Source organism: Urocampus carinirostris, chromosome 3 (assembly GCF_059441175.1).
Source record: "Urocampus carinirostris isolate Australia breed hairy pipefish chromosome 3, RoL_Ucar_1.0, whole genome shotgun sequence".
NCBI classification, from domain to species: Eukaryota; Metazoa; Chordata; class Actinopteri; order Syngnathiformes; family Syngnathidae; genus Urocampus; species Urocampus carinirostris.
In genome coordinates this window covers 52804855-52817248 of record NC_142351.1, presented here as the reverse complement: position 1 = coordinate 52817248, position 12394 = coordinate 52804855, and the positions used below count along the sequence as shown (strand labels likewise).

At 40.4% G+C, this 12394-nt stretch overlaps 1 protein-coding gene across 4 annotated transcripts in view; it reads right to left on the bottom strand.

The window, feature by feature from the left end:
- Positions 1-11695, bottom strand: part of LOC148370081 (uncharacterized) — a 28899-nt gene extending 17204 nt beyond the window's left edge. For 2 of the 4 annotated variants that reach the window (XM_088332410.1, XM_088332413.1), the window contains exons 1-2: positions 4581-4782; positions 4244-4492 (exon numbers count right to left, since the gene is read on the bottom strand). In XM_088332410.1, coding sequence (XP_088188536.1) covers positions 4244-4377 — 134 coding nt within the window. In that variant the 5' untranslated portion in view covers positions 4378-4492; positions 4581-4782. Of the gene's footprint in view, positions 1-4243; positions 4493-4580; positions 4783-10659; positions 10732-11264 lie in introns of those variants that run through there. The other 2 variants (XM_088332412.1, XM_088332411.1) reach the window with 2 other exon arrangements.
- Between the last annotated feature and the right edge of the window lie 699 nt (positions 11696-12394).

The window sequence follows — 12394 nt, the reverse complement described above, 5'->3', positions numbered from 1 at the left end:
CTATAACCGCTTTCTTCCATCTTCGTAACATTGCTAAAATTCGTCCTATACTGTCTCAGTCGGATGCGGAGATAATAATTCACGCGTTTGTTACCTCCCGTCTCGATTACTGCAATGCACTACTCTCCGGTCTTCCGATGACCAAACTCAAGAGTCTTCAGCTGGTACAAAATGCCGCAGCGAGGCTTTTAACCAGGACAAAAAAGTCTGATCACATCACCCCAATTTTGGCTAACCTGCATTGGCTCCCTGTTAGCCTAAGATGTGATTTCAAGGTTCTCTTATTATTATACAAAATCCTACATGGACTTTCCCCCTCATATCTTTCAGATCTGATTTCCCCCTATGTTCCGGCCCGAAGCCTTCGTTCTGAGAGCGCCGGTTTTCTGGTGATCCCAAGAGCCAAGAAGTGTTCCGCAGGTTCGAGAGCGTTCTCCATCCGGGCACCGGTGTTGTGGAATGCTCTTCCCCCTGAGATCCGATCTGCAACCTCAGTGGAAATGTTTAAATCTAAGCTTAAAACTCACTTCTACTCTATAGCATATGAATAACCCAAACTGCTTATGTGTAATAACCTGTGAAGCCCTTTGAGACTCTTTGTGATTAAGGGCTATACAAATAAAAATGACTTGACTTGACCAAGTGATGTTATTCCAACATACCTAAGGAGGAGGGGTTCCATAAAACATTACATAAATCAGGTCAGAATTAAAGTTGTAGTTTGTCATAGTTTTTTGTGCATGTGTTTTGAAAGACGTCTCACAACCACTGGTATAACCTATACAAAGCTCTGGGAGGGAGTCATTATGAGACCAGAAAAGATTGTGTTTTATGAGGTAAATTAGAAATTAATTCAAATGAAATTGTCCTAGAGCTGAGATTGGCCTCTTTTATGGCTTTTTAGTTCTACTGTACTCCCAAAGTGGAAATTCAATTTGCTATCTTAGCAGTGTTGGCTTTCATCTTGGGTAAATTAAAATAGTCTTTTGCCTGGTGTCGACAGCAGTGATAAAGACATCTGACAAGGCAGACAATGCTGCGGGAGTTAAATATCCTCACTGCTGCCTTTTTTTAGTTGTAAATACAGTGGTACCTTGACTTACAAATTTAATTCGTTCAGGGAGTAGTTTTGTAACCTGAAACATTTGTAAGTTGAGACACCTTTTGAATGTAAGTAGGCTAATCCGTTCCAACAAAAGTATATTTTTTAAATAAATCATAAAAGAGCATCAGAACATGAAACAAATACATATTAAAATTAGATTACTGTGCAATAAACAAAACAGGAGGCACACAATGTAAAAAGAATAAAAGAAATAGTAAAAATATGAATTGACCTTTACTGGTCCTCTGTTTACTGGCAGTGTTTTTTTTTTGCATGGAGTTTCTTAAAAAATGGATTTAATGACATCTGCTGTTTCCACCGTTTGACCATCCGTCAGAAATACACAAGGCAGATGACATCATAATGAGTGATAGCCCGACCTGTCAACACTTTCTGGGTGATTCCTTTCCACAAATTGAGACTTCATAGAATTTTGCCAAAAGTTCTTTCATTTGGGCTGATGGAATGATGTCTGCATCCTCCTCCTTGTCTCTGAACTCCTCCTGCACAGGAGTGTGTGCTTTTCTACCTTTCTATTATCTCTTGTTTTTTTTTTAAAGGCTGAAAAAGTATCTTCCTCTTATTTTTCCTTGTCCATTTTTCTGCATGTCTTTGTGGGGTCCAATGTAAAAGATAGCTCTTCGTAGAGGTACCACGCAGTTGACTGTTTACAGAGCAGGAAGGGGACATTAAGAGCATGCCCAGGAAGGGACACTAAAAGCATGTCAAGATTCACGCATACACACCAGTTTGCAGGTAGAACTCTAGGAGCAGCAAATGGCAGCGCGTACTGTACTGCATTTTTCACTTTGTATTCTGAAACGTCTTTGTAACTACAGGCAATATTTTCCATTTAGGGTACTTTTTAACCTGTAACTTTTGTCGTTGTTTGTAAGTAGAGGTACCACTCTATACCAAAACATTATCCATAACGTGGATATTGACAACCAGATGGAAAAATATATAACATCCCCTACTTGCTCAGATACATTACTATAATGTCACCTAGTTCAGGTACTTTATAACTCCTCTTTACAATACGAGCAACTATAGTTACTTAAAATTTAATATATGAGATGTCTTTCGGGCAAAAATGTTGCCCAGCGTACGAGAGAAATCCAATTTCTGAAAATTTCCATATGCTACCACCAGAGGGCCAAGTGCTCAAGACCCCTTAGCTCCAGCATTAGCTCGTCCAAGTGAGCTTTTGCGTTTCCCGCCATACAAACCTGATCCCGCAGGCTTGCGTTTTTTTTTTTTTTTATATTGTGCTATCTCGTGCTCCTCACTCCTACCGTCACGGTCAGCCTCATAAAACTCACATTCTATTTCATTAATAACATCTTACTTATCTCATTACCGTACTTATATATTACTGTTTGAATGTGGTTTTTAGTTGTAAGGAAGATGTGTTCCATAGCTATTTCGGGGAACAAATTAATTTCGTATGTAGATGGGCCACTGTATGTCCTTGTATGATTTGCATTAGTTTCAATGTGACCAGGTTTGGCCATAGTGCCAGAAAATATAAATAAAAAGTTGCTTTGAAACGAAATTCCAGACTCCATGTCGCTCTTTTTTTGCTATATTTTAAACACAGCGACTTTAATAACGGTGGGACTCGTTCTTTTTTGTTTCGTGGTGGCACCAAGGAAAATAGTGAGCTGCTCTTTTTCACAATGCATGCGCTCTAAATTCAAGTACTAAATACAAATTCAAGCCAAGTCAAGTTTATTTGTATAGCCCTTAATCACAATGAGTCTAGAGGGCTGCACAGACCACAGATTATTGCAAACCACAGACTATTATGACACCATCCCCTGATCTAAAACCTACATGAGGGCAAATAATACACAGATATTGTGAACATAAAATATAGGTTATTCGTATGCTATAGAATAGAAGTGTGTTTTAAGTTAAGATTGAAACATTTCTACTAAGGTTGCAGATCGAATCTCAGGGGGAAGAGCATTCCACAGCACCGGGGCCCGAATGGAGAAGGCTCTCGAACCTGCGGATCTCTTCTTGGCTCTTGGGATCACTACACTATGGTGACGTCTGAAAACATTTATGATGCCTTTCAAGAGAAAAAGTCTATGTTTTTGACATTATTATTCATATAATACATAACAGGAACAAAGGTTTGACAGTACTTTATTGAATATTTCCAACATCATGTTATTTCATTTTTTTCACCTCCAAATCAAGTCCTCAATTTATGCATCTCATTTGCACAGCAGTGGAAGTCATCCGTCTAAAATGCTACACTCATCCTTCCATACTATTACTGTCAGGTCACTTAGGTTTCCTTTAATCCTCAAGGAACGAGAACAAGCGAATGCAATTTAGTCTGGTACTGCGCCAACCACGATCGACAGTACGAAAAGACAACTTCCAAGTCTGTGTTATAATCTGGCACTGTTCACAGTATGGTCACCCTGGCGCTGTTGTCTGGGAATAGAGGCTTCACATTTTACGTGACGCTGGACTCATTCGCGCAGTAGTAAATAGGTGCTTGCCTTTTTATCACCATCTTGAATGGTCACATGATTAAAAAACGTGACGTAAACAACTCGAAGCAGAACAGAAAAACAGCGTCGAGTGTGCAGGGCCACGCCGCTGTTGGCGCTCTGCAGTCAAAGGCATCACGCGGTTAACGCCAGGCTTAAAATGTCAGTAATGGAGGTGAATTAGGTCATGCACATTTAAATCCGATGCAGCTTGTACAAATACAATATTTCGTTTTGTTCTTAAATTTGAGCATGTGGCTTTTAATCAGCTAGGCTCTGCAGTTTGGAATTTACGGTATGTGTGGCTTCTTGAGACGGTTAGTCAGCCTTAAAAGGTTTCACCGAATTTCTGTACTTTAAGACCGAAATGCTTTGCGACACCAACAAAAAATAAAAAAAATAGCAGAAACAATAGAGTATGAGCTAAAGGTATTGGATAAGAGGAATAGATTCACATGCACCGTGTATTCGGTTTAATGAAGTAAATATTGCAATGAGCAAGTTTTCCGGATAATTTCTCTCGTTCTTGCTGTTGACCAACAACCACTGGCTGCATACTCCCTCTTCAAGTCCTAAAATGTGGCGGTTCCCGTTTTTGATAAGAGCGCCCCGTGAAATCATAGGTTACCTCTGGCAGCCCACACAGAGCACCACGATGAGAATGGTGACGACGAAGGCTGAAGCGGCGGCGATGGCGCCCAGCAGCAGGACCTTGCCGTAGGAAGGAGCCGTGAAGTTCAGCCCGTCCTGCATGGAGGCCATGTGGGGGCGCTCACTGTCTCTCACACGCTCTCACACTCTCACGCTTGCCCTCACGCTCATGCGCACCATTGAGACACGGGCTAGACACGGGCGAGGGCCGCGCTTCGTCGCTGCTCTGTCGACAAAAGGTGCAAAATGCAGTTGGATTTAATAACAGTTGTGTTCTGAGTTTGCAGTCAACTCAAATGCAGGGAAGCACTAACCAAGGCAAGGTGATCAAAAAAACATGACATTTGACCACAAAATCCTAAATATAGTACCAAACAAAGGGTCATAAACAAGGATAAAATGCTCTGAAACCGAAAAACAAACCCCTGAAACCAGGATGAAACTGCAAAAAGGTGATAGTGTTGATGGTTGAAAGTGGATGAGTGACTCAACCAGGGGATCCATCCAAAATATCATGAAGAAGGCTTGGCGTAATTAGGGACAGGTGTGTGGTGATTGTACACACATGTCCCAATTCCACACCCATTATGCGCCCTCTGGTGGAAGAGAACACACCAGACGCCAACATGTTGCTCAGAAAGCATTGACAAACACTTTTCATCTTGGGGATATAAACAAAAAACACAATAAGTCAAACTTGCGAAATAGAAATAATACATTGAAATGCACCCAATAGAATTTCTAAAGGAACAATCTGTATTATTTGACCACTAGGTTGTCGTATGTTGTAGTACAGGGGTCTCCAATGTCGTGCCTGCTGGCACTAGGTTAGCCCCCTAACGACACCTGAGTAGCTGCGAACAGGTTCTGAAAATAGCTCATCAGTGATGGGTTATTACGATTTTCTAGTAAATTGGATTTCTAGCTGACGGGTGGTTTAGTAGTTGACTTAACTTATAATATATATAACCTGGTAATAACAAAGTAACCACATTTTAATCATATATTTTTTTAATTGTATATCAAAATGGCAGCCCTTGGTGCTAATCAGGAAGCTCTTAGCTTCAAAAATGGCAGTAGCCCCTGGCATCGTGCCACCAAAAACTGGTTCTTTAAAAGCACAAGGAAGACAACAAACTACCAAGCCTTAAAGTGACCATAAAGCACCATTTTACTTCTAATTCACATTCCCAGCCCTTTTGCGGTTTTGGGTTACCCGTAGCAGCAAGACGGCGGACAATTATGTCAGCTCCCTATAGGTGAGGCTTATCTAAAACAAAATAAATGCTCAGTTCTCAACCTACGGGTATTTAAAAAAATATTATCTTACATGATAGTTCATGCATATTATATAAATCAAAATTGTTATTTTCTTTATTGAGTGGATTTTTTCCATACTAGGAGGTACTAAATAATAAACACTATTCCTTTAATGTTTTGAAATAATCATGGTTGAGTTGTGAGTGATATGTTACTATACAGTTTTTGTTTAGCCATAATGCCTTTTTCGGTAAATGGTAAATGGACTGCATTTGTATAGCGCTTTGAATCAGTCACTGAAGACCTCCAAAGTGCTTCACAATGTACTTCACACTTAACCAATTCACACAAACACTCACACACCCATAGCCAGCCTATCGCGGATCACTGGGGAATTTGCATAAACCAATATGTTTAGGGTTTTTTATAATCGGGTTTAGATGGACAACTGCATGCATGGTGGGATTTTTTAAACATAAATACAAATGACAATATTGTCTTTTAACTAAAGATTTTGAATTGTATTGCTTGTCGCTAAAACCTGAAAAACTCTGTAAAGTTTGTTATTTTTCAGACTGATGAAAAGACACTATTATTCACCGAAAATGAATTTTGGAGGTACAGACGCTCCCCCTACTTACAAACATTGGAGTTACGAACAATGGTACATACGAACATTTTTTTCGTGATGTTGAAAATTATCCGGACATTGCTGTAAGTTAAATTTTGTATTGTGTGCACATTTATCCGAGTAGAGGACAATGCTGTTGTGCATCTTTCCGCAAGTGGCGCTGTGAGAGGCATTCACCCTAAAGAAGAAATCTGGCCTCTACTTCCTGGTTTGTGTGTATACACAATGCACTTTATCTCTAGCACACTAAAAACTTTAACCTTTTTATTGTTCAATATCCCGTGCATCCATTCAATATGGTTGGTTTAAAGCTTTAAGAAGAGGCAAGACATTTCTTTTGAAATGAAAGTGGAATAAGAAAGCTTGATGCAGTGGAGAAAATGGTTGGATCGCTTTTGTTTCGTCCACTTTTTACCACGGAGGAGGAAGTCACCTAACTTTTCCAAAGGAAAGTTAGACTTAACTTTATTTATCTTTAGAGCCAAGTCATGTTTATTTGTATAGCCCTTAATTACAAGGAGTCTCAAAGGGCTGCACAGACCAAAGAATGTCAAGACCCAATATGTAGCTTTGTTTTTCAGTACTATGCTTTATCATTCCGCCTGCTTTGTAACGTTATAGAGCATATTATTTTATCAAACGTTTATTTTTCCTATTCAAAATAATACAGTCTACTTATACAAGCCATAAACATACTTATATAAACCTTAAACATACATTCCATACAAAATATAGTACTGAAGCCACTTACGAACAAATTAAACTTATGAACAATAGTCCGGAACCTATCTCGTTTGTAAGTAGGGCAGCGTCACTATTTCTTTTTCTATGTGGAATCAACAACACTTCCTTATTTGAAAGACTCTCAATTCTAGCGATTCGGTTTTCGAACAAAAATTGGAAGGATTTTTGCGCCGGTATTCGAATGAAAAATCGGAAATCTAACAAACCAGATCACCCCGGACAACATACAAACCAGATCACCCCGGACAACATCCAAACACGGTCGAACACAACCCATTGAGAAAAGCGCAATCTTGGCTACCAACTTTGAGAGAAATCGCCAGCCAGACAGCAGATCTTAAAAATGTACACCCACTTGTGCATTTTACAGATTGTTTTCCCCTGAAAATAATGGATCCCAAAAAGTTATTGCTAATGGGAAAGAGAAGATGACCTGTAAGGACAACGGTCAGCAAAAAGAAGGAAATGATCATCAAATATAGGAACCTTGTCTCAACCCGCCTTGCAGCGTGACACGGCGAAATTCAAAATTTTGGCACGTTTGAAGAATAGGGAATTGAGAAAGAAGGCCAACGTTGCACAGGGAGTGACAATTAGCCAGCGACTTCACATCTTCTCCACATCATTTCCTCTACCACTGAACCAGTTACCTTTTCTGTTTATTCTTTATTATTCACACAGGTAAATAATTATCGTTGTTTTGTTACACAAAATGTTTGGTATTTATAGTTATCAACGCAAACATTGTATTAATATTTGGGATATTTCGGAATGCGAAGGAACGTATTAACAAAAATAATATTAATCCACATGGGAAAAACTGTTTCGGAACTCGAACAATTTGGAGTTTGGGCAACAATCCGGAACGGATTATGGTCGAATACTAAGGTTTCACTGTATGTGAAATATTGACAGATTTAGAAAACTACTACTCTTCAATTAACTATTTAACAAACCACTGAGGGCCAATTTACATAGTGAACCATACAATCACAATCTGTAAAATATTCCTGATTTGTGTGCTAAATAGAACCATCACGTTGTGGTCTTTTTAAGGACCATTTTTCTACTTTTTTTGTACAGCTTACATGGAAAGGTGAAGAAAAACAAGATTTCGTTTTTCTACTGTTGGGGAACAATCTAGAAAAAATTCATAACGTTTAAAATTAAATGAAATATCATTCAAGGGGATTATTCTGAGTTTTTAACAACACATTGGTGGGTCATCTTGACCCGGAGACAACAGGAGTATTAAGAACAGTAACTTCTCTGTTTTATTTTAATGCAGTTACTGTTCTTTAATATGTATCTGAACTTTCAAACGTATCCTGCCCTACATCAGTAAAAAAGCAATAATTATGTTGAAGGTTAACAAAGTGTGTCTTGATACCATGCCCGAGCAACCTACGGCCCAGGGGCCACAGGTAGCACGTCAGGTTTTTAATCTGGCCCGCCAAACAAAAATGTCGCTGTAATAAATTCTACGGAAACCAAAAGAGACCAAACTTCACTAATTTTCTTCTACCTGCCATTCGCGAGGTTTGGGATTTTGGGGTACTCTACCAGGAAGTTGGCAGAGAAGTATGTCAACTCTATTTGAGGCTAATATGTGAAATAAAAGCAAATTTCTTGATGTATGAGTCGTTTATAAAAATGCATTTTAATGCAATAAATCAACGTGTATATTTTAATAACCTCAAAGAGGTGCTAAATAATACACACTGTTCTTTTGAGCAGTTAGTGAAACGTTCCCTCTAATTTTTTTCTTTACTCAAACAAATAAATTTGCATATCTGATTTGAGAGAAGAAACACAAAGATAATGTTTTTATTTTTGAATCGACAATGTGGACTTAAAAAGGAACTGAAGGGGCATCGTTATAGATAAGAATAATTGAGGTTTAAAAAAATCTATATATCATCTAAGAGTTGGTGTAACTAGCAGTGTGATGGTTTGACTGACTGACTAGGAATTGGCGTGCAGTTGACGGCTGCAGAATGATTCTACAGAAAATTTACAATACGCACCTTCCTTATTATGACTCGCTTGCCAAGAAGTGACTCTTAGTTTTCAAATGCCAACAGTTGAAAAAATGCAGCTAATTTCAGTTTTTTAGCACAGCTCGACATATTCACCTGCCTTGTTGAATAGGAAAACCAAAATCAGGAAAGCCCATGCCCGACTTCATTTCCAGTTTTAAAATCTGCATTTTTCCTATTGCACCGTTAACATTGAATGTAAACCATAGAGAACATTATTATCTCACAAATTCACTCCAAGAGGCTTTTTTGTGTTTCTAGGAACATGTCGGACATTCATTATTAATAAGAAAAGCTGTTGCCAGGCGATGTGCTCAGGTTTTCCTGAAGCACCTGGGAGTTGACATGGCCCGGTGAAAACCCCATTCAGCGTCTGTGTGACACAAATAGCTGCGTGTGAGTGTTGGGGGATGCTATTGTGTGAGACTGTGAATTAGGTCAAATGTTGGCTTGGTACAGCGATTAAGCGTGCGCCCCGTGAGGAACACGCCTAAAGAGGAAAAGAGGACGCTTCTCCTCCGCTACGCCACCACCATAAACAATTGCTCCCCGTACATTATATTGGTGATGATGATGATAATAAAATTTTTTCTCGTTCTACAACCAGTCGTGATGGGAATTCCGGTTCTTTTGCAAGAAGCGGCTCTTCTGGCTCGGATGGCAAACGCTTCTTGGGATTTCCTTGTCAAGAATAATGAGAAATTATGCACCAAATTAATTTACTTTTAAAAAGTATGCATATTTATTGCACAATGTGATACTCCAAATTTCGGGAATAATTTTTTTTCCCTCACTATCGGTATTGTCACATACCATTGCTCATCAATGCTGAGGTCTGGCTCATCTCTCAGGAGCGGGATGATACCTTACACCGAAAAAAAACGACTTTTTACAGAGAAAAATGACCAAGAGCAGACTGTTAAGGTGCTGTAGGTTTCTCCTGATACGAGTAACCATAGAAATCAGTACTACCTGTTTCATGTGGGGGAGCAACCCGTTACCCAAAAAACAGACCGGAGGGATGGGCGCCACCAGGCTGTACTTGCCCAAGACACACCACAGAAAGTGGTGGCCCAACAACCCTGGCGGTTAAGGGTTTTGTGAATCGTGATTATGCTACAACATTTTAATAGCCTTTTTTGTTAGCGTAAACAGTGAACTCTGATTTAAACCTTCAAATTGTTTTTGCTACGCAAACAACAGAGATGACGCCACTTGTGTTAACCAATAACGCGCACCTTCGAGAGGGAAAGGGAAAGAGAGAGATACAGAGAGAAAGACAGAGAAAGGGAGAAGAGCAAGAGTGATGAAGAGAGGGAAAGAAAACAAGACGAATAAAGAGAAAGAAAACAAGATAAACGGAGAGAGAAAGAGACATCAAAAGAAATAGCGAGTTTGAGAAAGAGAGAAAGAGAGAGAAAAAAGAAAGACAGAAAAGAGAGAAAATCAGATATAAATATAGCAAGTGTAAGAGCAAGAATAAGGGGTAGAGAAAGATAAAGTTACGTAGAGAGAGAAAGATAGAGAGAATGAAAGAGAGGGAAAGAGCAAGAGAAAGACAGCGAGAGACCGAGGTAAGATAAAGAAATAAAGAGAGCGAGCATTTCGAAGGGAGCTGGCTATTGTCGTTCACTTTAACGAGTCTGCTTATAGAGCCTTCTCGTTTTCCAACCACCAACTACTACCATAACATCCAGGGATTGTAGGTTAAAAATTTACCTGGCCCAGTCTTAAATCTTCATGTTTTCATCCCCATTTTCAGTGTACATTTTTTGTTGCATCGGTCGCTGGCTGCAATTGCAAAAAGAAGCAAGCAACTGACAACAGGTTACAAAGCGACAAGCAACCGGAAGGGCGACATAATGACGCATGTTCTCACGTCCCCGCTTTACCACCGCATCAAAATCTCCATATGGGAAAAGGATGTCCTGAGGTCAGCCGGACATAAAAAAACCCAGGTTGCCCACAATACACCCCATTTGGCTCCATTGAGGCGTTGAATGGGGCTACGAACATAAACCTCCATTATTTTCTGCTCATAGAATTGAGACATCGGAGGTACCCGTGTTATTTGCCATTTTGGGGGAGGTGGGGTGCAATGCAGCACACGGGAGAGACTGGGGTGGGGGCGGGGGACTTCAACACACGTGTCCGCACCTTAAACGCGTGACCAGCATGGACGTGGAGAGACGTGAGCACAAAGAGACGCGCAAACATGGAAGGGTGAGCGTACGTTAAAAACATGCTTGGTGGAGTACGATAGGAAGCATGCATAACCTCCCATGTAGTCACCGCGATAGCAGCTCGTGCACACATCTACTCACTCAGCTCCGAGGTTCGGAGAAGCACACGATGAGCCCCAGTCAGCATAATCCATCAAGCGGCTGGCGACGCAGCGCGCGTCCCACCGTGGCCGTGGAGGTTTCACGCAGCACAAACGCACTGCGTTGCATCTGCCATCCTGGTTTTGAAGTGTTTTTGTTTTGTGAGTTTCTTCTGTTTTGGTGTTCCTGACCCCCGGTAACCACACACCTCTTGTTGGTTAGGAAAAGGGCTGGGGGAGGGGGTTGCGGGGTCGCTTAGGAAGGGCAAGTGAATATCCTTTCACATCAGGCTCCGAGGTCCCTCAATCTCCCTCCATCGGCTGCACTGGACGGGTGTCCTCCCAGCAAGCCAGTTTCCATGTGATGTGACACGGCGGGCAGCTTGCAGGACCTTACAGGAGGCTCCCCCTGTCCTCCTCTCATCGCCTGGGAAGCGCCACCCAGCGACAGAAAGGGGAAGTCTTGTGCGCCTCTGTTGTCAACGCTCCATTTCTGCCCTGCCAAACCTACCACACTCTGGATTCAACCAGCTTATAAAAACCAAGCTCAGTTTGGGAGAGAAAACCAAAAACATTCAACCCTCTTTATCAGACGTGCCTATATCCATCATTAACTAATTCACATACCCCCCCCCATTTTTACTATACTTTGTTTTTACTTTGTTTTGTTCATGCTGTCTTGTACTACGGACAGACTGAAGAGATCTTTTCTTCCTCATGCCATGAGGCTCTTTAACTCTACCCGGCAGAGTAAAAGCCCACAGTAAACCACACCACCTACATTGCATATTACCGAATCTTATTGCAATATGTATTCTGTGTAGCACTATTTAGTAATTCTATATAACACGCTACTGTGGGCATTTGCACGTCACACTGGGTATTTGTATATTGTATTCTTTTTGCTTTATTATTGTATTGTTCTCAGCTGAGGGATGCTGCTGGAAATGTGAATTTCCCTTCGGGGATGAATAAAGTATCTATCTATCTATCTATCTATCTATCTATCTATCTATCTATCTATCTATCTATCTATCTATCTATCTATCTATCTATCTATCTATCTATCTATCTATCTATCTATCTATCTATCTATCTATCTATCTATCTATCCATCCATCCATCCATCCA